Below are 23,899 nucleotides of genomic sequence, written 5' to 3' on the forward strand. Positions count from 1 at the left end.
CACTGGGTGCTGCAGGTCAGGATTGGTGCATTGGCAAGGGCCAGGGATAAGCTTGCACATAAAGACTTGTAGGTAAATAGCAAAACCTAAACTTGATCTGATGTCTTCCTGACAGCAAGTGCCAGAACTTAGTTTCAGAGAAGTGTCTTGATTAGATTTAACTGAATTAACCTGTAATCCCTCCCCTGAGCTGTTGCTGATAAATCAGCTTACTCTTGCCTTGGGACCTATGGGTTAAGAATGTAAGAGGACAGATAACATTTTAAGGCCTGCTCTATTACACCAGGGCTACTCAACTGTCTTCAATGGGATTGGAATATTGGCCTTAAAATGTTGTCTGCCCTTCATATTCCTAACCCTACCGTTTAATGTCTTAAGATCAGAACGTAGCCTTGTGCATTTTATTGGGTTGATCTGGCCATGACAACTTTGCGAGTTAATGATGAGTGTAAGCTGTGTAACGATATGTCTTTTGAGGAGAACTCACACAGAAATCTGGGATTTATTTTTTACGACTAGCAAAGTATTCTTTCGTCCAAAAATTGCACGGTGTACACTTCAGCACAATGAAAAGAAAAGGAGGACTAGTGGCACCTTAGAGACTAACCAGTTTATTTGAGCAGAAGCTTTCGTGAGCTACAGCTCACTTCATCGGATGCATCTAAGGTGCCACTAGTCCTCCTTTTCTTTTTGCGAATACAGACTAACACGGCTGTTACTCTGAAACTTCAGCACAGCAAAGCCTTTGTATGAGCCTTGTTCCCTTAAACACTGAAGTCATCTAATCATTTAACCTTAGGTCAAACATAGCATTCAGTGCCTCAGTGTGTTCCTTTCTAGAATATTCATCAACCAAAGTGTACGGATGGTTTAGAAAATCCTTCCCCACCTCTCTCAATGCTTGTCAGATATAATTTACGAGGCATGCTCATCTGACAAAGTCGTTTTGCTAGGGAAAGGCACAAATTGCTCTGTGTTTGCCAGACATTGTATTGCCAGGTACAAAGTGCTCTAAAAACAGCACTTTAGGGGTATCGAGTGCTAACAAAGCAAAACTATTGCTGCCTCTGTGCTTGATTTGCACTAGGGTACAAAACACATGGATCCAAGAGCGTAATGATTGTCCTTTCAAGGAGTGTTTTAAATCAATTTCTAATGACATTGGGAAAAGAGATTCTCTGTCGTGCCCAAAGAAATATTCAGATGAATTCCTGATTTTTCTGAAAGAGATGAGCACTTATTTTAGAAAATGGAAAGGTAAGTTAGGGGTTCTCAGGACAAATTTTTGTGGCCTCAGAGTGCGATCCCCAACTCTTGCTGGAGGCCACTCTCACGCTTTTTCCTAAAATACTTAATTAGCTTTAGGAAAAGCAAATAAATATGCACATATACACATCCAAATCATTGTAATTTATTTATTGCTAGTTGGCAAGTCTGCTGTGAAAAGTGATATTAACAAACATACAGGTATCACTTTTCACAGCAGACTTACTCAGCCCAGGCAAGACTGGGGACAAATTAAGCTCTGGATGGGGGGCTGGGGGAGGCAGTGGGGACCAGGGGTGATGGGTGGAATGGGGGGTTAGGGGAGGCAGCAGGGGGCTGGAGCCCACAGCCCGAAGCCCCATGGCCGGGGGACAGAGCCCGGGGATGGAGCCTGAAGCTGTGTGGCTGGAGCCTGGGGCCTGCTGCCCCACAGCCAGAGCCCTGGGCTGGAGCCCGAAGCCCTACGGCCAGAGCCTGACGCCCCACCACCTCAGGGCTAAAGCCCAAAGCCTGAGCCCCATTGCACCTGGGAAGGTGGGGAACTCATTGGCTGCCTGCTCCGACAGCGGTGTGCCCCAGGTATCTCCAGATGGGGGTCGGGCCCAACTCCTGCTGGTGGCCCCAGCAACCAACACCAAGGCAGTGCATCCAGGAGCAACAGGGAGGGGGAGGGGCTGCTACTTTGCCACACCCCCCAATCAGAGCCCAGGAGGCTGTGGCTGCAAGAAAAGTCCCTGGTGGCCTCACTTGAGAAATGTGAATATTGAGAACACTTAGTGTAGAAGCACGTGAAGCACAGGTGCAAAAGATCTGTAGTTCATCACAACATTCCCTGCATTTAGTCACTGGGAGTATAGTTTTCAAAAGTACCAAACTCCCAGTTTCTAAAGTGCCTTAGTCACTTAGGAGCCTAAGTCCTTTTGAAAATCAATGAGACTTTTGAAAATCAATTTTGGTGCTTCTGAAAATGGGATTAGGCTCCTAAGTCACTTAAGCACTTTTGAAAATATTACCCATTGTCTATATTTTAGGATGGTGCATTATGAAAATGTCATACAGGCAGGAATGGTTACCTGAAGAACTGAAAAGAACTCCATTAATTTGTATCTGCTTAATTTAATATTTATTAAAAACTGCACATTCTAATAGCAAGACATTTTCCTGGTCAACTATTATCTTTTGTAATCCAAACTGACAGTGTAAGTAATCTGGTTGAATTTACTTTGCTCAGCTAGCTCTCTGGATGTCCTGGGTAATGAAGACTAGTAAGGTTGCTATTATTAATTATTATTATTATTTATTATTAGACCAAAGAGCCAGGGCCCCACCTTGACCAGAGTGGGGTGGCGTAACGGCAGAGCCCCTTCCCATCTGGTATGACAGTGGGGTGGTTGAGCCAAATTTGAGTGAATGACATTGTGACCTAACACTCAGGACAACAATGTCACTCGCATTTGGACCTATCACCCTCCATCAGAATAAGTGGCATTGTAATCTGGCACATGCAGTTGCAATGTCATTCAAATTTGAGGAGGCCAGGCAGGTAACCTGGGCCCTCCCTCCGAGGCAAAATTCTGATCAGAGGCCTCTTTTCATACAAAGAGGTATATTTTTCAAAAGGGCCAAACCTGGCCACCTTTCTGCAGGTGCAATTTGTGATTGCAAAATGGATTGTGAATGCAAATCAGAATACTTGGCTCTTCTGCTACCTGATTTCTGCTCTCCATCACGTAGCTGGAGGAGCTGGTCCTCAGATTTACAAGAGCAACCCAATTGCAGGAACAAAGTGCACCCCCAGAATGGAAGCTGCTTTTTTGAAAATTTGATTCAAAGCATGTGGAATGGTACTCAGTACTTGTGGCCTGATTCAAAGCCCACTGAATTCACTAGAAAGATTTCTAATGACTTCAAAGAACTTTGGATCAGGCCCTTAGACACTACAGTGATGGGAGCAACAGAACTACAACCGAAGACAGATAGTTACTTTCCTCTGTAAAACACTTGCACCCTTCCCAGGTGTGAGACCAAAGTTAGCAAACCCTGGGATAAATTTTCAGGGGTATGGACAAAAAATTAGACTCACAATTCTTCCTCTTCTTACTGGAGCTGTGCTCCTTTGGCCACATTACTCAGTTTTTTACTCAGTCCTCAAACAGGCAAAGCTCCCACTGAATTGAGTACCAGCCTTGCCTGAGCAAGGACTGAGTAACTGCTGAATAATGTCTTTCGGATTTGACCTTTTAATTTCCCAGCACTCATTCATAAAGGTGCATCATGCGAAATCTGTACATTAATGTTTTCTTAAACGAAGGATTTCCTGTAAAAGACTTGGCACTTCTTGAGCTGTGCAGATTGCCTGTCCAGGTCTATCACCACCTGGCACCTGTGCTTTAAGCACTCCAGCCAATTTATGACTAGTCCTTCAAACAGATGGGAGTGATTAAAGACAGCCAAGAGACCATCTGTGAGCATCCATTGTGGTCATTGTTAAAAGGATTCTGAGCCAGGAGCAATGCAGTAGATATCCGTGGCCTGTTTGTGGACCAACAGCTAAAAAGAGTCTTCATCACTAATCTAGTTATGTGCTGAGTTAACTTTCCAAAAGAATAAAATGCCTTTTGTGACCTCCTGATAACTGTTATGGTTTGAGCAAAACACAAATCCCATCTGCAATTAGGTATTCAAGCAATTTAGATGGTCATTGTTTAGTTTGCTTTGATAAACTATGGAAACTTTGATATTGAGCCAAATTCATCACTGGGGTCATTCTGTTGACTTTAATGGAGTTAATGGATTTGAAACTTTTTATCTAGAGGTTTGCTGGGGGTGGAGGAAATTAATTATTATTTATATAGTACTATAGGTAGAAACTATATTATTTTTCATTTATTTTTAATGTGGTAATGCCTAAAAATCCCAATCAGAACCACTGGTCCATTATATGAGGCACTGTATACACACAAAATGAAAATACAGTCCCTGCCTTAAGTATATAAAAATAGAATTCTTTAAGGTAACTTCCGGACTCAGTAACCCAATATGGCAGATAAAATTCTAGTTTATCAGCCTGAGATATTTTGGACCAGAAGTATTACAGGAAATAAGATGTTATCCAGGTCAGAAAGACCCTACCTGAACATTTCATTTAAGAGCAATCAGCAATGGTCCACTTTTAGTTCAGTAAGAGCAGGAAGTTACTCACTGATGTCAAAGAAACATCCATGTTGCTAATAAGAACCATAGAATACCTAAATTGAAAAAATGTTTAATAAAAGAAAATTGATCAATGATCTAGGCATCCTGCAGCTGGAAAATAATATTTGACATAGTACAAAGTATATCGTTAAAAACATGAAATAGTAACTGAGAAATCTTCATTTGCTTTATCTTCCTCATGAACCAAAGTGATCATTGCGGCTTAAAACTATAGATTGCATGTATGGGACAACGTGACTCTCAGCAGTAGCTGATATTAGCAGTTATCATCAACTTATTTATAACATTACTCTTCTCCACTAACATAGAACTAGAGATCATTTGAAACCACATGAAAATTCCTTAAAGAAATAAAGGGCAAAAATTTCAAAAGTACATAAGCAATTTAGGCTCCTAAATCCCATTTTCAAAAATTACATAGGCACTTAGAAATCTAAGTCTCATTGAAAGTTCACAGGATTTAGGCTCGTAAGAGCCTATGCCACTTTTGAAAATGGGATTTAGGCTCCTAAGTCACACAGGTACTTTTGAATATTTTATCCAAAGTGTTTAACAATGTGTGTTGACACTGTGCATAAACAGTGTAAATTTGCTGAAAGATGTAGATTACGGATGGCAAAGGACAATCAAAGTGAATGAAGTCAGTGAATGGCAGGATAAGCTCCTATCAATCTAAATAACAGAGTCACCAAGTACCATCACTAGGGTGTCTATATTAGATGAGCCATTGTACTGTTATTACTAAATCTGCTTCTCAAGTAACCAATAGAGAGTCTGGTGTGACTAAGTGGTTGAAGAATGATTTTAGGCCAAGATCTTCAAAAATAACTAGTGATTTTGGGCACCTAACTTAAGACTCCTTGAAGGAGCCTGATTTCCACAGGGCAGGTGCTCCATATTTTCAAAATATCAGATCCCTTTAAGGTCTTCCAAGTTGGGCTCCCAAAAAACTCAGGCATGCAAAATCCCTAGTAACTTTTGAAAATCTTGATTTTAATAAATTATTATTTGCCATCTCATCTCCTACATCATCTTTGTATCTGTTATATCTTAGCATGCAAATATGTAATTATGTGTGAGAATGTGAATAATGCAAAACCATCTTTTCTACGTCTGCCATAATACCAAAAACATCCTATGAACCATAGCACAGTAACTAACCCAGTGCAACTAGAATTTTCATGTGAATTTTGCTTGACCTCTTTAGAAAAAAACAGTTACTCACCTTCTCGTAACTGTTGTTCTTCGAGATGTGTTGTTCATCTCCATTCCAATCAGGTGGGCACGCACTGCATGCATGACAACCGGAAGATTTTTCCTCTAATAGTATCCATAGGGTCAGCCTGGGCAACCCCTGGAGTTGCGCCTTCATGGCGCCCAGTATAGGGCCCTGCCGACCCAACCCCCCATCAGTTCCTTCTTGCCGGCTACTCCGACAGTGGGGTAGGAGGGTGGGTATTGGAATGGACATGAACAATATATCTCAAAGAATAACAGTTAAGAGAAAGTGAGTAACCGTTTTTTCTTCTTCGAGTGCTTGTTCATGTCAATTCCAGTCAGGTGACTCCGAAGCCCAAGTTCCAGGGTCGGAGTTGTCTACTGATTGGAGCACTGCTCTACCAAAGGCCACGTCGTCTCTGGCCTGCTGGGTAATTGCGTAGTGCGGAGTGAAAGTATGTATGGAGGACCACGTCACCACTCTGCATATTTCCTGGGTGGGAACCTGCACCAGGAATGCCATTGAAGAGGCCTGAGCCCTGGTAGAGTGCGCAGTAATTGGAGGAGCGGGCACCCCTGCCAGGCTGTAGCACTCATGGATGCAGGACATGATCCATGAAGAAATTCATTGAAAAGAGATGGGAAGACCTTTCATTCTGTCCGCCACTGCCATGAATAACTGGACAGACTTTCAGAATGGCTTCGTTCTCTCGATGTAAGAGGCCAGGGCTCTGCACACATCCAATGAGTGAAGCCTCTGCTCTCTGCCACTTGAGTGCAACTTAGGATAGGCTACTGGGAGGATGATGTCCTGATTAATGTGAAATTGGGAGACAACCTTCAGGAGGAAAGCTGGGTGTGGCTTGTGCTGCGCCCTGTCCTTATAGAACATGGTGTAAGGAGGCTCTGATGTTAATGCCTTGAGCTCAGACACCCTCCTGGCTGAGGTTATCGCTACCAGAAATGCCATCATGTATGAGAGATAGAGCAGGGAGCACGTCGCCAGTGGTTCAAAGGGCAGACCCATCAGTTTAGAAAGGACGAGGTTGAGGTCCCAAGCTGGGATCAGTTGCCTGACCTGTGGATATAGCCTGTTGAGACCTTTCAGAAAACGACTGACCATAGGGTTGGTGAAGACCGATCGGCTGGCTGTACCTGGATGGAAGGCTGAAATGGTGGCCAGGTGAACCCTTATTGACGACATGGACAGACCTTGCTGCTTGAGATGGAGGAGGTAGTCCAATATAAGCAGGATAGTGGCGAGAGTCAGAGATGAATGATGCTGTGCCGCCCAGATTGAAAATCTCTTCCACTTGGCAAGGTAGGTAGCCCTGGTCAGGGCCGGCTCCAGGCACCAGCTTTCCAAGCAGGTGCTTGGGGCGGCATTTAGAATGGGGCGGCAGTCCGTGTCCTGTGGTGGCAATTTGGCGGTAGCTCCACCGCTCTTCCCACCGCCGTGGCTTTTGGCGGCAGCTCTGCCACTGTTGCGGCGGCGGCAATTCGGCAGTGACTGCTTGGGGCAGCAAAATTCGTATAGCCGCCCCTGGCCTTGGTGGAGGGTTTCCTACCGTCCAGGTGGACTTGTCTAACCCAGTCCAAGCAGGCAAGCTCCATCGGGTTCAGCCATGGAGCTTCCACACCGTGAGGTGCAATGACTTGAGGTTTGGGTGCTGAAGGCATCCATGGTCCTGAGTTATTAAGTCCAGGAAGAGCGGCAAGGTGACTGGGGCTTCCATGGACATTTCCAGGAGTGATGTGTACCAGTATTGGCAGGGCCAGGCTGGAGCTACCAGTATCACCAAAGCCTGTTCCCTCCGTATTTTGAGGAGTACCTTGTGAACGAGCGGGGTGGGCAGGAACACATAAAGGCTGATATATAAAGGCCAACATCATCGCTAGTTTGCCCACAGAATGTACCAGGCCCGGAACCGGTGCTGGCGATCTCTCACCTAGGAGGTGAGCGTGGTGCTGTAAGCGCCAAAAGGTCCACTGCTGCCTCGGAGCCTCTCTGGTGTAGAGAGGAGCTGGAGGTCTTTGTGGCGGCGCGTCAGTGAGCAGTGCTGGTCCGGACTCAACTGGACCCATCTCGGGGCAGGAGTCAATGGAATCTCCACCGAATGGGTACCCGATAGGGGCTTGTTTGCCAACTGGTCTTTATACCTGGCCGGGGAGCGCCCTCTGTCAGCCTTTTTCCTTTTGTGGGGCACTGGGGAGCACCACCGGTGCCTCACCGATGTCTGGGGCCTGTGGGCGGAGCCATGGCAGTGCCAAGGGTCTCCAGCAGAGTCCTTCTTCGGCACCGGTTCGCACATGGACGGTGCTGGAGCACTGTGCACCAAGAATGCGGCGCTCGAAGTCGGATCTGCCACACCCGGCTCTGACTGAGGACGAAGTGCTGCCTCCATAAACAACACTCGGATGTGCTCCTCCATGTCTTTAAGAGTCCCGGGGCAAAAATTTCTACAGATTTTGCACTGATCTCTAAGACGCCCCTCGCTTAGACACTTCAAGCACGAAGTGTGCGGGTCATTTTTTGCATAAACCTGCCACAGTCCGAGCATGGTTTAAAGCCCAGAGACCAAGGCATAACCCAGTGCCGGGGAAAAACATCGGTGGGGGGACCCCCCCAAAGGAAAAAACTACTATACTAACACTAACTAACTATATACACAAACACTGCTAACACGTGCTTGCTGAGGCAAGAGCAACGGGGAGTTCCAGCTAGCCATCACAGGCAGTAAGAAGGAATTGAGTGGGGGTCGGGTCGACAGAGCCCTATGTTGGGCGCCATGAAGGCGTGACTCCAGGAGGCATCCAGGCTGACCCTACGGATACTGCTAGGGGAAAAATCTTCCAGCTGTCGTGCATGTGGTGTGCGCACACCTGTTTGGAATTGACATGAACAAGCACTCAAAGAAGAATATTTATTTACTGCATGCATATTGTATCAGAATATTTGAAATCATTCTACATTGTTGCTGTAAACTGTTTCTAAATTCAAGGATCCATCTATTAGAATTCCACATCCACATCTTACTTTTTTTATTGAACTGTGTGCTTCAGGCAATTATCAGTTATATAACAATTCTTTTCAAATATCTAGACCAAGCTGAGGACAAGCTTTATTGAATGAGAAGACGGGCAAACAATATGTGACAGTTATTCGTGATATGAAGTGGTATGTTACTCAGCTATGTGCTGGAGCTGATTTGTTTTTATGGTGCTCTAGGGTTGAAAGCAGAGAATACTGCAGTCACATTTAGAGAAGGATGTGAAAGTAATGATTTTCAGAAAGATGGCAAGAACATCTCTTCATTTGAGCCTGATTAACAAGAAAGGTTCATGGTAGAGCTTCAGTTTATGAATCAAATCACAAGCCAAGTCATTGGGGCTAACTATAAACATTAGAAAAAGAATAGCACCAAGTGAGAGAGAAGCTCACAGTGAGTGGCAGGAAATACAAACAGAGTAGTCTCACCAGTTTGCCACTTCCCTAGCTCATCCTCATTTAGCCTCTTATTCAGGAGATCACTGAAGCTTCTGCTTAAAGTGAAGTGCATATTTAAGTCAAGTATCAGAGGGGTAGCCGTGTTAGTCTGGATCTGTAAAAGCGGCAAAGAGTCCTGTGGCACCTTATAGACTAACAGACATAGGTCACAGAGGTCTGTGAAAGTGAGAGATCGTTGTCCAGGATGGGTTGTACAACCCACACTTTCACAGACCTTGGGAGGCAGGCCAGTCCTCGCCCACAGACAACCCGCCAACCTGAAGCATATTCTCACCAGCAACTACATACCGCACCATAGTAATTCTAACTCAGGAACCAATCCATGCAATAAACCTCGATGCCAACTCTGCCCACATATCTACACCAGCGACACCATCACGGGACCTAACCAGATCAGCCACACCATCACCGGTTCATTCACCTGCATGTCCACCAATCTAATATACACCATCATGTGCCAGCAATGCCCCTCTGCTATGTACATCGGCCAAACTCGACAGTCCATACGTAAAAGGATAAATGGACACAGATCAGATATTAGGAATGGCAATATACAAAAACCTGTAGGAGAACACTTCAACCTCCCTGGACACACAATAGCAGATTTAAAGGTAGCCATTCTGCAGCAAAAATACTTCAGGACCAGACTTCAAAGAGAAACTGCTGAGCTTCAGTTCATTTGCAAATTTGACCCCATCAGCTCAGGATTAAACAAAGACTGTGACTGGCTCGCCAACTACAAAAGCAGTTTCTCCTCCCTTGGTGTTCACACCTCAACTGCTAGAAGAGGGCCTCATCCTCCCTGATTGAACTAACCTCGTTATCCCTAGCCTGATTCTTGCTTGCATATTTATATCTGCCTCTGGAAGTTTCCACTACATGCATCTGGGTATTCACCCACAAAAGCTTATGCTCCAACACGTCTGTTAGTCTATAAGGTGCCACAGGACTCTTTGCCACATATTTAAGTGTTTTTCTAAATAGTATGGACTTAAGCACAAGCTTTCCTGGATCAAGGCCTCAGGGAGTAGGGCACAGCTGAACTTGATTTTCAGTGTAGATTAAAGGAGTTGTATCGTAAATTCATTATTACTTCCCTGTCCTTGTTCATTTGAAAATGAACATTGAACTGTGAATCCTGTCCAAGATTGCCAAGGTGCAATTAGCAGGTATAGACATAAGGCCAGATACATAAAAATTAACAAACGAATGCAAATAAACAGCAACTAATCTCTAAGTGTTTCTTGTCTATCCTACCTAAACCAAGGGCATCTTTTTGTGTTGTTTAAAATAAACCCTGAAGACAAGTTGGCTGTCTTCTCATGACCACATCTCCAAAACATCCATATTTTTAAAATACAGTTTATTACATGGGCAATGAGTTTGGAGAACCTGGAAAGTGATTTCATTTTAAGAATCAATACTGGATGTAATGTCTTTGCTTTCAATAGCAATTGGTGTCTTGGCTTCACTGCCCCCTCAAACAATATATTTAGTATCATACTTCTTGACTTTCCTTGACGTACTGGAAAATCAAATAGCTGATGTTGAAATTACAGTCCCTTCAGGGTTTTGTCCATGTTACTGGAGGTTCCAACTTGGTAAAGTTTCATGCTCAACCAGTAATATACAAGTTAGTTTAGAATTTACAATGGCATTGTCAAGCCCTTCAAACAGATGATGTACACTTTACCATCTGCTGATTATACCCATAATGTGGTTCTCTCATAGGCTTGAAACTTGCTTCCTCAACCTCAGAAACAGAGTTCTTTATGATTTTCCAGTGCTCCCAGTTGGTTTGAACATTAGAACCCTGGTTCTTCACTGCCCTCATGACTTGTGTTGTCATTGACACCTCCACAGTGTGCATGTAATATGCTACCAAATTGGGATTGTAGCATTTTATGGCTTCTTTGCATTCACTTTGCACACTTATAAATGAATACACAAGGTCTAAGGCAGTAGATGATAAGGCCTTTGATAAATTCATAAAGGAGCACACAGGTGAGTAACTCTGCTTCCAACACATAGATAATGAAGCTTGGCAGTGTTGGGTTTTTTGGTTTTTTTCACCCTTGACTTGTTTCTGTTTATTTTCCATCCAAACGATGTGCAGAGTCCAGAATAAAATGCAGGCAGGATTTACGTATACAGTATCTTCAAACTGGAGGGTGTACTTCCCAAATCGAGGAGATCTACCCATGCAAACTGATTGAGCTAGCGTGCTAAAAATAGAGCATAGCCACAGTGATGTGAGTGGCAGAAGGCACTAGCCAACCAGAGTATGTGCCTAATGTCTCAGACAGGTACACATTTGGGACAGCTAGTCCCTCCTGCCACTTGCATTGTCACAACTACACATTTTATTTTTATATGCTGGCTCTAAAGTGCAGACACACAGCACAATGGAATCTCTGCTTTCCCTTCTCTAGTTTCTTTACACATGGTGTGTACAAGAGTTTTTGTAATTTAAAAAAAAACACATTGGATATTTCCCCCTGCCATTACATTTACTTTAAACTTCCAATAGTTAGTTGGTTTATAGCTAAGGATGAGATTCAACAGGCGTCATCCCATCTGGCTCCCTTGCTGCTCCAGGTTGAGCAACTCCCTACATTTTCACATTAGTGCATTACATTGAGCTAACTCCTGCAGTGGGTATGGAAGAAGAAGAGTGCAATCAGCCACAGATCTTCACACAAGTAGTGATGCATGCAAAGGGGCTTTCCAGCTGACACCCTTTGATGGCCCACAAGAGTCTGCTGGCAGATCTGCCATGTTGTGTGGGTGTGATATGCCAAAAGAGATATGGTTTTCAGGAATAGGGATGTGGCTGGACCACAGTCAGGTGTATATGTATGCCGCCAACTATAGAATACGCTAGCAGGTCTCACTGGAAATAGACCTGTTGCTCCTTGAGCAATAAACAGTGCCTCATAGTGCATTGTACTAAAATGACCTGTAGCATCATGCCCTGCTATGGCCCAATGTCTTTTGTGCCCAATGAGCTTCACAGCATCGCCAAGTATCTACTGCTGCCATCAATGCACTGGTTTTTGGGTAACAGACCAGGATTTGGCCTTACGTATCTTATTATATCCTGCCATTCATTTAAGCAAATTGTGTTATTTTTGGTCTACACTGGGGAGGGGAAGGGGGGGAATCAATCTAAGTTACGCAACTTCAGCTACGTGAATAACATAACTGAAGTCAACTTACTTAGATAGACTTACTGTGGTGACTTTGCCGCGGTGAGTCGACTGCTGCCGCTCCCCCATCGACTCTGCCTGCGCCTCTCGCAGCAGTGAAGTACAGGAGTCGACGGGAGAGCGCTCGGGGGTCGATTTATCACATCTAGACAAGACACGATAAATCGATCCCCGCTGGATCGATCGCTGCCCGCCGGTCTGGCGGGTAGTGTAGACATACCCTTAGTGTTTATTAGCCTTAAAACAGACACATTAACAAGCTAGCAAATGGGGACTTTTCAGCCAAGGTTTTTCAGTCGTGGTTCTCCTTGCTTTGCAGGATCCTAAACATTTCAAGTCAGAGAAGACGGGGAGAGGCCTATTAAAAGAAGGCTGGAGGGAGACACACCAGCCGATCATGTGCTCCTACAAACTGGTGACTGTGAAATTTGAAGTCTGGGGACTTCAAACTAGAGTAGAACAATTTGTACATAAGGTCAGTGAATGCCTATATGCTGTTATCTTGCACAGGAGTAGGGCTAGAGCACAAGTGGAACTAGAGCATTATCCTGACCTGCACATGAATAGGACTAGAGATGGGCTGAGCCAGGAAGTTCAGGTTTAGATCTGGTTCCAAACCTCCTTAACATTCAAGGGTGATTCGATCTGGGGTTTTCATGTGTCAATTAAAGAGAAGAGGCCCAGCTGCAAAATTAATCTCTGGATACAAACTTCCCCAAAGGCTCGAGTTACTCAGATCCAAGGCTTAGTTTTTCGCCCATCTCTGAGTACAGCCAGCAATAACGTTTCCAGTGCTGTGATCCTTATGTGGGCAGAATTAACAACATCCTTGCCCAAGAGACCTCCACTGCTGGTAAAATAATATTTGTGCCAATGACAACAGCTTTATTGTGACAATTGTGAGCTGTTAGATGAATACAATACAATGTTTCTAGACTGAAATATTTTTTCCCCTGTGATTTCATTACTTGAAGCTTTTAAAGTCTGTATTGCACTTTATCAGCAGTTCATTTAATTTTACCACAATTAAACAAACACTGTGGGTCTGACTCTGACCTCACTCACTCTGATTTTACACCATTGACATCAGTGTAGTTACTCCCAGTGTACTGAAAGTGAGAGCAGAATGTGAAGCCAAACAGTTACTTCAGTTTGATAGCTCTATTGGCTTTAATGGCTATCTATCTGGATGCAGTAAAAGCTTATTAATTCTCATTATGCTAATCTGCCAATCTCAAAATACTAAAAACAAAAACCGTGGCAGTCTCAACCCACTCCTTTGATTTAGAGTCTAATTCTAACCTCAGTCTCACTGATGTAAATCAAGAGTGTCTCCTCTGAAGTCACAAGAGCTACACCAGCAAGAAACCAGTGTAAATGAGATCAGAATTGGACCGTTAGCGTAATATTAAGCTATCACTGAATGAGAGTTTCTAGACAACTAAGTTGGACTTACTGCAATAGTTCTGATGCCTTTTGCACATTCATCTGATTTCCTGAAGTTTAGCATGCTTGGCTCTCAAGTGTATATTATTGTTCATTTTCACTGGATGTGTGGTTCCTTCTTCTAAAACCAGATATCTCAGGGCATGTACAGAGCTCCAAGATGATAAAGTCACAGTTGCAAACACTTCTCCTATTCTGCAAAGCCCTCAGAATTCAATCCCTTTTTTATTAAAAAATGCCTGAATTTTTCATAAAGGTTTTGACTCATGCTTTTTGGATAGGATTTTCTATATATTCTCCTGCCAAAGTTTTGTATATTATATTTTTCTTCAAAGATTTTTTTAAAATCTGTAATTAGAAATGAGTAACCTTCACAGAATAACAACATCCAGGTTATCCTACAGCTTTCACAAGTGGTGGGAAAGTTATCCATTCTACTTGTCCAAATATTAATTCATTAATGATACAATTATCAAATGGTCTTCTCCAAGTATTTTAATGTCCAGACATTGGTAGAATTTTGGAAGGTTATTGACCTCTTGTATGTGAAAAGAACTAACAGGTTCCATTTTAAGATAGAAGGGAAAGGAGTTCCAGTCTGCTTGCCCAAATATTAATATATTGGTTGTTCAGCTCCCAAATGTCCCCTTCTTGTGTATGTCACCATAGATCAGTGTAGAGTCTCAAAGTTCAGAGTGTTTATGTCCTTCCACCCTGTAGAGAGACCATGAAGTTCCTATAGTTTATTTTCTATAATGTTTTACTACACAAGATACTTTTAACCTTTTTTTCTTATTTCACAGGTGGTCAGAGATATATTAATGATTGGACACCGACAGGCTTTTGCATGGGTTGATGAGTGGTATGGTAAGTCATCTTCACAAAATTAACTTACAAAATAGCCTTAGAAAGGACCTGATGGAAAACCCATTGAAATAAATGAAAGACTCCTATTGGCTTTAATGGACTTTAGATGAGGCCCAAAATACATAGGGCCTTATTTCACCCCTCACTCTACATGTAAGTTTATGCCACAATAGCCACTGGTGGGGAAGGTGCATCCAGAAGGTGGGACCAGGGTGTATGGTCCATGTATTTTAGAGCATATGCCCCAGATCCAGACACTCCACATCTTCAACAGTTTAGTGCTGCCCCTGTCAAGAATAATCTACATGAAAGACAGTGCATAGGTTTGAATACAAGCCAATATTAATGCTGCTTTCATAGCACTAATGTGCAGTCATCTCCAACCTCCAAGCTTTTGGCCCATGTTATTTCTAACACAATTTCAACTTTTCAGGACGGGTTTTAAACTGTTAATATAAAATGTAATAAAAACCAGAACTAAAAGTTCCTGTTTGAAAAACAAATAAATATAATAGCTCCAATTGAAAACCCACGTGCTCTGATTCAACAGTGGCTGCATACACAACTCCCACGGAATCCATGCTTCAGCTATAGGAATAGGCACTTTGAATTTTACAGAGTAATTTCAACATCAAAATAGTTTATGACATTTTATTGCACAATAAACACACAGGTATTGTGCCATATACATACTATTTCAATAAAGGGTATGCATTATCCCAGATATTATAGATCAATTTCTAAAACATTCCTGTAATATAGAATTGCAATTTAGAAATGTATTTAAAAGAGACAAAGATAGATAGAACCACCTTGAGGTTCAAGGGAATACTGCCTTAAACTTTTCATGAACAATCTTTAGCGATTCTAAGGCCTGGTCCACACTGAAAAGCACAGCTACGTCAGTCAGGCATGTGAAAAAACCCACACCCCGATCAGCACAGATGTGCCCCGTTGTAGACGCAGCTATGTCAATGGAAAAGGACCTCTGTCAACATAGCTAAGACCTGGGCTTGGTCTACACTACATACTTACTTCAATGTAAGTGTGTCGCTCAGGGGTGTTGAAAAAATTATAGTGACCTTAACCCCCCACGTAGACAGCACTATGTCAGCAAGAGAGCTTCTCCTGCCAACGTACCTACGACCACTCATAGAAGTGGAGTTATTAAGCCAACAGGAGAGCTCTCTCCCGTTAGCTGAGAGCATCTGTATCAGACGTGCTACAGTGACACTGGTGCAGCTGTGCCAATGAAAGTTTGTAGTGTAGACCTGCCTCTGGTCTACACTAGAAAATTAAGTTAGCATAATTACTTTCCTCAGGAGTGTGAAAAATTCACACCTCTGAGCAGTGCAATTAAGCCGACCTAACCCCCAGTGTAGACAGCACTAGGTTGATGGAAGAATTCAACCTAGCTACAGCCTCTTGGGGAGGTGGATTATTTACACCGATGGGAGTACCCTTCCCGTCAGCATAGCTGGTGTCTACATTGAAGCACTACAGCTGTGTAGCTGCAGCAATTCAGCTGTGGTACTGTAGCATTTCAAGTGTAAACAAGCCCTAACTTCATTTGGGGAGGTGGTGTTCCTAACTTTCTGTCAGCGCAGGCTGCATGTAAACCATGGGGCTATGCAGGCATAGCTATGCCAGTATAATCTCAATAGTGTAGACATGATGTTTATCTCTCTTCAGCGCTCAGAAATATTCTGTTACCTAGAAGTCCAAACAAAAATCTTCAGTTTGTGTGAAGTGGGATAGCTATTTTGACTTCAGAGAAAGTATACCAATTTACACCAGATAAAGATCTGACCATAATCTGGGCTACTGATTATTAGAAATTAGAGAAGAATTTCCTTTTAAAATCACAATTTATTTTATTGTACAGATTTGATAAAGCACGAGGAAATATGTGCTGTGGTATAGAGGCCATAAAAATACTGGCAGACTGGAAATGGATCTTTTATTTTTTCCTTTGTGTTTTTTAATTTAGGGACACTCATAAACTAGTAAGAGGATTCTGCATCTTTAATTCAAATGAGAACAAGCTTTATTTCTTCATATGGTATATGTCCCACACCTCCACAAATCCTTATGCCATCATCAGTGTCCATAAGTTTTGTAAAAGACACAGTGTCTGTGTTCAGACAGTGTCCCCTAGCTACAAATGAAAATAACCCAATATTAGTTTAGCTTATCTCTAACTTTCAAGTTTCTTTTCTAATGAAATTCATACTCCTTCATTTCCTTAAGCTATGTTTTATAGTGATCCCATGTGATGCTTTTATCCTATCTCCTGTTTTATCTTGTTTCCTGTTTAGATAGATAGATATAGATAGATAGTGTTGATTGCTAGTAACAAGCAACTTAATGCATATTTTGTTGTTCCTTCGGTAGCTTGGACTCTTGCTTAAAATGTGTAGCGCTGTTTATGCAGTAGGCCCTAATCACAAATACTTGATTTACACAAGCAGATCAGGGAAGACACTGCTGAAACACTTGTGTTGTATTTTTATATGTTTGGCTCAATGTAGACAATTAAACAAAAATTACATCATTATTTTCAGTTCCTTGCTTTTCATTTTTGTTCATACACTATGAGGGCATTTCTATGGAAATTTTTTGTGCAATCAGACAGGGTTGCTCAAGAAGAATATCCAAGATGCATGACCACATAGTTATATCTGTCAGTGTTTTGGATGGTGATGATCTTCAGCACAAATTGCAAATAGAGACTGAGGAGTTCCTCTGCTCTCACATAAGAGAATGTGAATGGATTCATTTATATGGGAATCAGCTTCAGAGAAACACTTTAGCCAGTGTGTAATGCACCGTTTCTGGGTGATTTACTTTATGCCAGGAGAACTACTTCAGAAGAGTCCACCTATGCTTTGGATAGTCCTTGTTTCCACATTATGTGTTGTTAGCTCCACTGTACAGTCTTACACCAGCGCAAAAGGGGCATAGTCTGACTGTTCAGTTGCCAAGGAGAAGAATATAAATTTTTACATCAAAAAGATATCTCTAGTGAGGCAGAAGATTGCAAAATATGATCAGTGTCTTGATCTTCAAAAAATGACAACAGTGTGAAATGGGCTTTGGTAGACTATCAATCTGAAGTACTGTACAAGGGAATCAATAGAACCTATTCATGAAAAGGAGTAAGATTTCCCTCCCTGAAGCCACAGAACATGCCTGCTTGAGAAATAAGATTTACTTGACAGATATGAGTCTATGCATTGGAGGATGAGTCCAGAAGAGTACATGCTAATGAAGATCTTATCCCTGCAATGCTTCAAGGTCATAGTTTGCCTGGGTTACCGGCTGCTGTAGGTGTTGAGGTCCTTCACTTTTAGATCTTCCCTAATCATCTTTGGCCAGGGAGGCCTGTGTCCCTTTCCTCTACTCCCACCCTCCACAGCACATGTGCCCACAGGGTCCCCACTGCACAACAAGAAATCCAAGCTAACAAATACCAGTTAAATGTAAATTACACAAGAGAGTCCTGTTTAGCTGAAAAGTAGAGGAGTGAAAAACTGGTAAAACCATAATTTTAAAAAGTTGGACCAAATTAATCCTTGGTGTAAATTTGCTGGATTCAGCTGTGTCACACTACGGATTAATTTAGCTAATTACATTTACAAAGCAGAATAAAATGAACAAAATCAAATTTTCTAGTATGAATTCACAATGGGACACAGAATTTGCTTCTTATTACTTTTGTTCCAAATGAGGATTCAGAGCTAACTAAAATCTCGAGTCTTGCCATCCTCTGAATTTTCATGCCTGCACCTTTACGTTTCTTTTCAGATCTCATTTTATAGTTTTCTGGCAAAGCGTGTATGGAAATAAAGAACCATGCATCTCAATGAAAAGTGCTGGCTAAATCCATATTTATAACTATGATGGTATTCTATAGCACTGAGTCTAAATTTTCAAGTTAATTGTTTTTCAGTCAATAAATTCACGTTCTTGTACATTGTTAAGAAGAGAGAACGGACTCAAAATTAATCAACCATTGCAGCTGTGCTGAAAACAAGACAATGTACCAATTTGCTTATTGTACTGTAGATCTGACAATAACATACACATCTGCTTTTTCTCATTTCTTACCTATACTGTGGTGCTCTGATGCTTACTCTTTATCTCCCACTATGTCAATGGGAAGTACTAGTATGCATCCATCAGAACAAAGACCTTTTATATATACTAGTTCTTTTTGCCTTGCCGAGAACATACCTATGCTACTTGTTTCTGAAGAGGAGAAGAACAGCTTAGAACATAGGTGGGCAAACTGCGGCCCACGGGCAGGGCCGGCTCTACAGTTTTTGCCACCCCAAGCAGTGAAAAAAGCTGCCATCATGGACGGCAAAAGGGAGGAGCTGCCGCCGAATTGCCCCCGCTGCGGAAACTCTGCCGCCCCTTTCTAACTGGCTCCCCAAGCTCCTGCTTGGAACACTGGTGCCTGGAGCCGGCCCTGCCCACGGGATCATCCTGCTCAGCCCTTAAGTTCCCGGCCAGGGTGGCTAGCTCCTGGCCCCTCCCTTGCTGTCCCGCTCCCCTGCAGCCTCAGCTCACCATGCCACCCGCGCTCTGGGCGGCGGGGCTGCGAGCTCCTGCCAGGTAGCGTGGTGGCGGGGCTGGCTCCGGCCGGGCGGCGGGGCTGCCAGTCCTGCTGCTCTGAGCAGCATGGTAAGGGGGCGGGGACTGGGGGGTTTGAATAAGTTGGCAGGGGGTCCCAGGGGGCAGTCAGGGGACAGGGAGCAGGGGGCAGTTGGATGGGGTGAAGGTTCGGGGGGGGTCAGGGGATGGGGAATGGGGGGAGTTGGATAGGCATGGGAGTCCCGGGGGGCCTGTCAGGGGGCAGGGATGTGGATAGGGGTCAGGGCAGTCAGAGGACGGGAGCAGAGGGGTTTGGATAGCAGGTGGGGTCCCGGGAGGGTGGTTAGGGGCGGGGGGTCCCGGGAGGGGGCGGTCAGGGGCAAGGAGCAGGGGTGTTGGATGGGTCAGGGGTTCTGAGGGGGGCAGTCAGGGGGCAGGAAGTGGGAGGGGATGGATAGGGGGCAGGGACCAGGCTGTTTGGGGGGGGCACAGCCTTCCCTACCCAGCCCTCCATACAGTTTCAGAACCCCAATGTGGCCCTCAGGCCAAAAAGTTTGCCCACCCCGACTTAGAAAGTGAGATATTTTCCACTGGGTTCACTTTAGGTGTTTTCCAAATTCTAGTCTTTCATTTATTTCTTTGAACTAGTCCATTTGTGTTCATGTTTCTTATAAGATATAACAATTTCCATAACACTGGAGTTCAATTTGCCTTTCATAAGCCCTAATTGATCTTTCTGCATGACTTGATGCACTAACCAAAGAAGGAGCAGAAGAAAACTTGAAGCAATAGAGTTTGAATAAAAATAGAGCAGACTGAATTCACACAAAGGTCAGGCCTAACAAATTGGATGGTATTCACTGAAGAGTGACACAAAGAAATATCAGTGGGAGGCTGTGATTTACTTGGACATCAAGAAAATGCTTGATAAAATACCACACACAAGAGTAATATATGAAGTCAAATGTATGCAATAAGCAGGGAGATATCTGAGTCACAATATCTTGGGGGCCTAATAAAGAGGACAAGAGAAGACAATTCAGGAGGGAGAGGAAGGAGACAAGCAGATTGCCACGAAGATCATAATTAAGATAAATTGTGCTCACTTATATATTAGAGACACAAAAGAAGAAAGCACCCCAAAATAAAGGAGGGAATCAGTAAATACAACAGAAGAGAGCAACAAGTTTCAGAAGGACTTGGATAATACCGCTTAGGGTTTATAATCTTCAAGGCAAACATTAATCCTCCTAACGGACTATGAAATAAGTACTATTATCTGCATTTTGCAGATCAGACAACAAAGAGAGAGAGGTTAAGTGAGCTGACCACAGGGAGAGTCAGCGTCTGAGCCAGAATTAGCACCCATCATTTCCAGGTGCTACAGGGATACTGAGGTGATGGGCCATTAAAAATGCAGTGATAGCTAGCCAGATCCTGACTCATCATTCTTTGTACAGAACACACCTGTCTCTGGAATATAGAATCAAAGAATATCAGGGTTGGAAGGGACCTCAGGAGATCATCTAGTCCAACTCCCTGCTCAAAGCAGGACCAATTCCCAACTAAATCATCCCCAACTTTCTCAAGCCTGACCTTAAAAACCTCAAAGGAAGGAGATTCCACCACCTCCCTAGGTAACGCATTTCAGTGCTTCATCACTCTCCTAGTGAAAAAGATTTTCCTAATATCCAACCTAAACCTCCCCTAGTGCAACTTGAGACCATTACTCCTTGTTCTGTCATCTGCCACCACCAAGAACAGTCTAGCTCCATCCTCTTTGGAACCCTCTTTCCGGTAGTTGAAAGCAACTATCAAATCCCCCCCTCATTCTTCTCTTCGGCAGACTAAACAATCCCAGTTCCCTCAGCCTCTTCTCAGTCATGTGTTCCAGTCCCCTAATCATTTTTGTTGCCCTCTGCTGGACACTTTCCAATTTTTCCACACCCTTCTTGTAGTGTGGGGCCCAAAACTGGACACAGTACTCCAGATGAGGCCTCACCAATGTCGATAAGAGGGGAATGATCACATCCCTCGATCTGCTGGCAATGCTCCTACTTATACATCCCAAAATGCCATTGGCCTTCTTGGCAACAAGGGCACACTGTTGACTCATATCCAGCTTCTCATCCACAGTAACCCCTAGGTCCTTTTCTGCAGAGCTGCTGCCTAGCCATTTGAGCTCTAGTCTGTAGCAATGCATGGGATTCTTCTCTCCTAAGTGCAGGATTCTGCACTTGTCCTTGTTGAAACTCATCAGATTTCTTTTGGTCCAATCCTCTAATTTGTCTAGGTCCCTCTGTATCCTATCCCTACCCTCCAGCGTATCTACCACTCCTCCCAGTTTAGTGTCATCTGCAAACTTGCTGAGGGTACACTCAATGCCATCCTCCAGGTCATTAATGAAGATATTGAACAAAACCGGCCCCAGGACCGACCCTTGGGGCACTCTGCTTGATACCAGCTGCCAACTAGACATGGAGCCATTGATCACTACTCATCGAGCCCGACATCTAGCCAGCTTTCTATCCACCTTATAGTCCATTCATCCAGCCCATACTTCTTTAACTTGCTGGCAAGAATACTGTGGGAGACCGTATCAAAAGCTTTGCTAAAGTCAAGGAATAACACATCCACTGCTTTCTCCTCATCCACAGAGCCAGTTATCTCATCACAGAAGTCAATTAAATTAGTCAGGCATGACTTGCCCTTGGTGAATCCATGCTGACTGTTCCTGATCACTTTCCTCTCCTCTAAGTGCTTCAGAATTGATTCCTTGAGGACCTGCTCCATGATTTTTCCAGGAACTGAGGTTTTCATAGATATTAAGGTCAGAAGGGACCATTATGATCATCTAGTCCGACCTGCACAACGCAGGCCACAAAATCTCACACCCCCCGGCCCCACTCCTGAAAAAAACCTCTCACCTATGTCTGAGCTATTGAAGTCCTCAAACGGTGGTTTAAAGACTTCAAGGAGCAGAGAATCCTCCAGCAAGTGACCCGTGCCCCATGCTACAGAGGAAGGCGAAAAACCTCCAGGGCCTCTTCCAATCTGCCCTGGAGGAAAATTCCTTCCCGACCCCAAATATGGCGATCAGCTAAACCCTGAGCATATGGGCAAGATTCACCAGCCAGATACCCAGGAAAGAATTTTCAGTAGTAACTCAGATCCCACCCCATCTAACATCCCATCACAGGCCACTGGGCCTATTTACCATGAATATTTAAAGATCAATTAATCACCAAAATCATGTTATCCCATCATACCATCTCCTCCATAAACTTATCGAGTCTAATCTTAAAGCCAGATAGGTCTTTTGCCCCCACTGCTTCCCTTGGAAGGCTATTCCAAAACTTCACTCCTCTGATGGTTAGAAACCTTTGTCAAATTTCAAGTCTAAACTTCCCAATGACCAGTTTATATCCATTTGTTCTTGTGTCCACACTGGTACTGAGTTTAAATAATTCCTCTCCCTCTCTTGTATTTATCCCTTTGATATATTTATAGAGAGCAATCATATCTCCCCTCAACCTTCTTTTAGTTAGGCTAAACAAGCCAAGCTCCTTGGTGAGGTGAGGCTGACTGGCCCGTAGTTCCCCAGATCCTCCTTCTTCCCTTTTTTAAAGATGGACACTACATTAGCCTTTTTCCAGTCGTCCAGGACCTCCCCCAATCGCCATGAGTTTTCAAAGATAATGGCCAATGGCTCTGCAATCACACCTGCCAACTCCTTCAGCACTCTCGGATGCAGCGCATCCGGCCCCATGGACTTGTGCTCGTCCAGCTTTTCTAAATAGTCCCAAACCACTTCTTTCTCCACACAGGGCTGGTCACCTCCTCGCCATGCTGTGCTGCCCAGTGCAGTAGTCTGGGAGCTGACCTTGTTCGTGAAGACAGAGGCAAAAAAAGCATTGAGTACATTAGCTTTTTCCACATCCTCTGTCACTAGGTTGCCTCCCTCCTTCAGTGAGGGGCCCACACTTTCCTTGACTTTCTTCTTGTTGCTAACATACCTGAAGGAACCCTCCTTGTTACTCTTAACATCTCTTGCTAGCTGCAACTCCAGGTGTGATTTGGCCTTCCTGATTTCACTCCTGCATGCCTGAGCAATATTTTTATACTCCTCCCTGGTCATTTGTCCAATCTTCCACTTCTCGTAAGCTTCTTTTTTGTGTTTAAGATCAGCAAGAATTTCACTGTTAAGCCAAGCTGGTCGCCTGCCTTATTTACTATTCTTTTTACAAATCAGGATGGTTTGTTCCTGTTCTCAATAAAGATTCTTTAAAATACAGCCAGCTCTCCTGGACTCCTTTCCCCCTCATGTTATTCTCCCAGGGGATCCTGCCCATCAGTTCCCTGAGGGAGTCAAAGTCTGCTTTTCTGAAGTCCAGGGTCCATATTCTGCTCCTCTCCTTTCTTCCTTGTGTCAGGATCCTGAACTTGACCATCTCATGGTCACTGCCTCCCAGGTTCCCATCCACTTTTGCTTCCCCTACTAATTCTTCCTGGTTTGTGAGCAGTAGGTCAAGAAGCTCTGCCCCTAGTTGGTTCCTCCAGCACTCGCACC

The 23,899-nt window shown here is 43.7% G+C and overlaps 1 protein-coding gene across 1 annotated transcript in view; it reads left to right on the top strand.

Annotated features, from left to right (window-relative positions):
* The window catches only part of PITPNC1 (phosphatidylinositol transfer protein cytoplasmic 1), a 206,190-nt gene that overhangs the window by 169,834 nt on the left and 12,457 nt on the right, over positions 1-23,899 (top strand). The window contains 2 exon segments of the mRNA XM_073311590.1: positions 12,737-12,892; positions 14,667-14,730. Of these exon segments, the coding sequence (XP_073167691.1) occupies positions 12,737-12,892; positions 14,667-14,730 (220 nt within the window).

Source organism: Lepidochelys kempii, chromosome 14 (assembly GCF_965140265.1).
Source record: "Lepidochelys kempii isolate rLepKem1 chromosome 14, rLepKem1.hap2, whole genome shotgun sequence".
Lineage (NCBI taxonomy): Eukaryota > Metazoa > Chordata > Testudines > Cheloniidae > Lepidochelys > Lepidochelys kempii.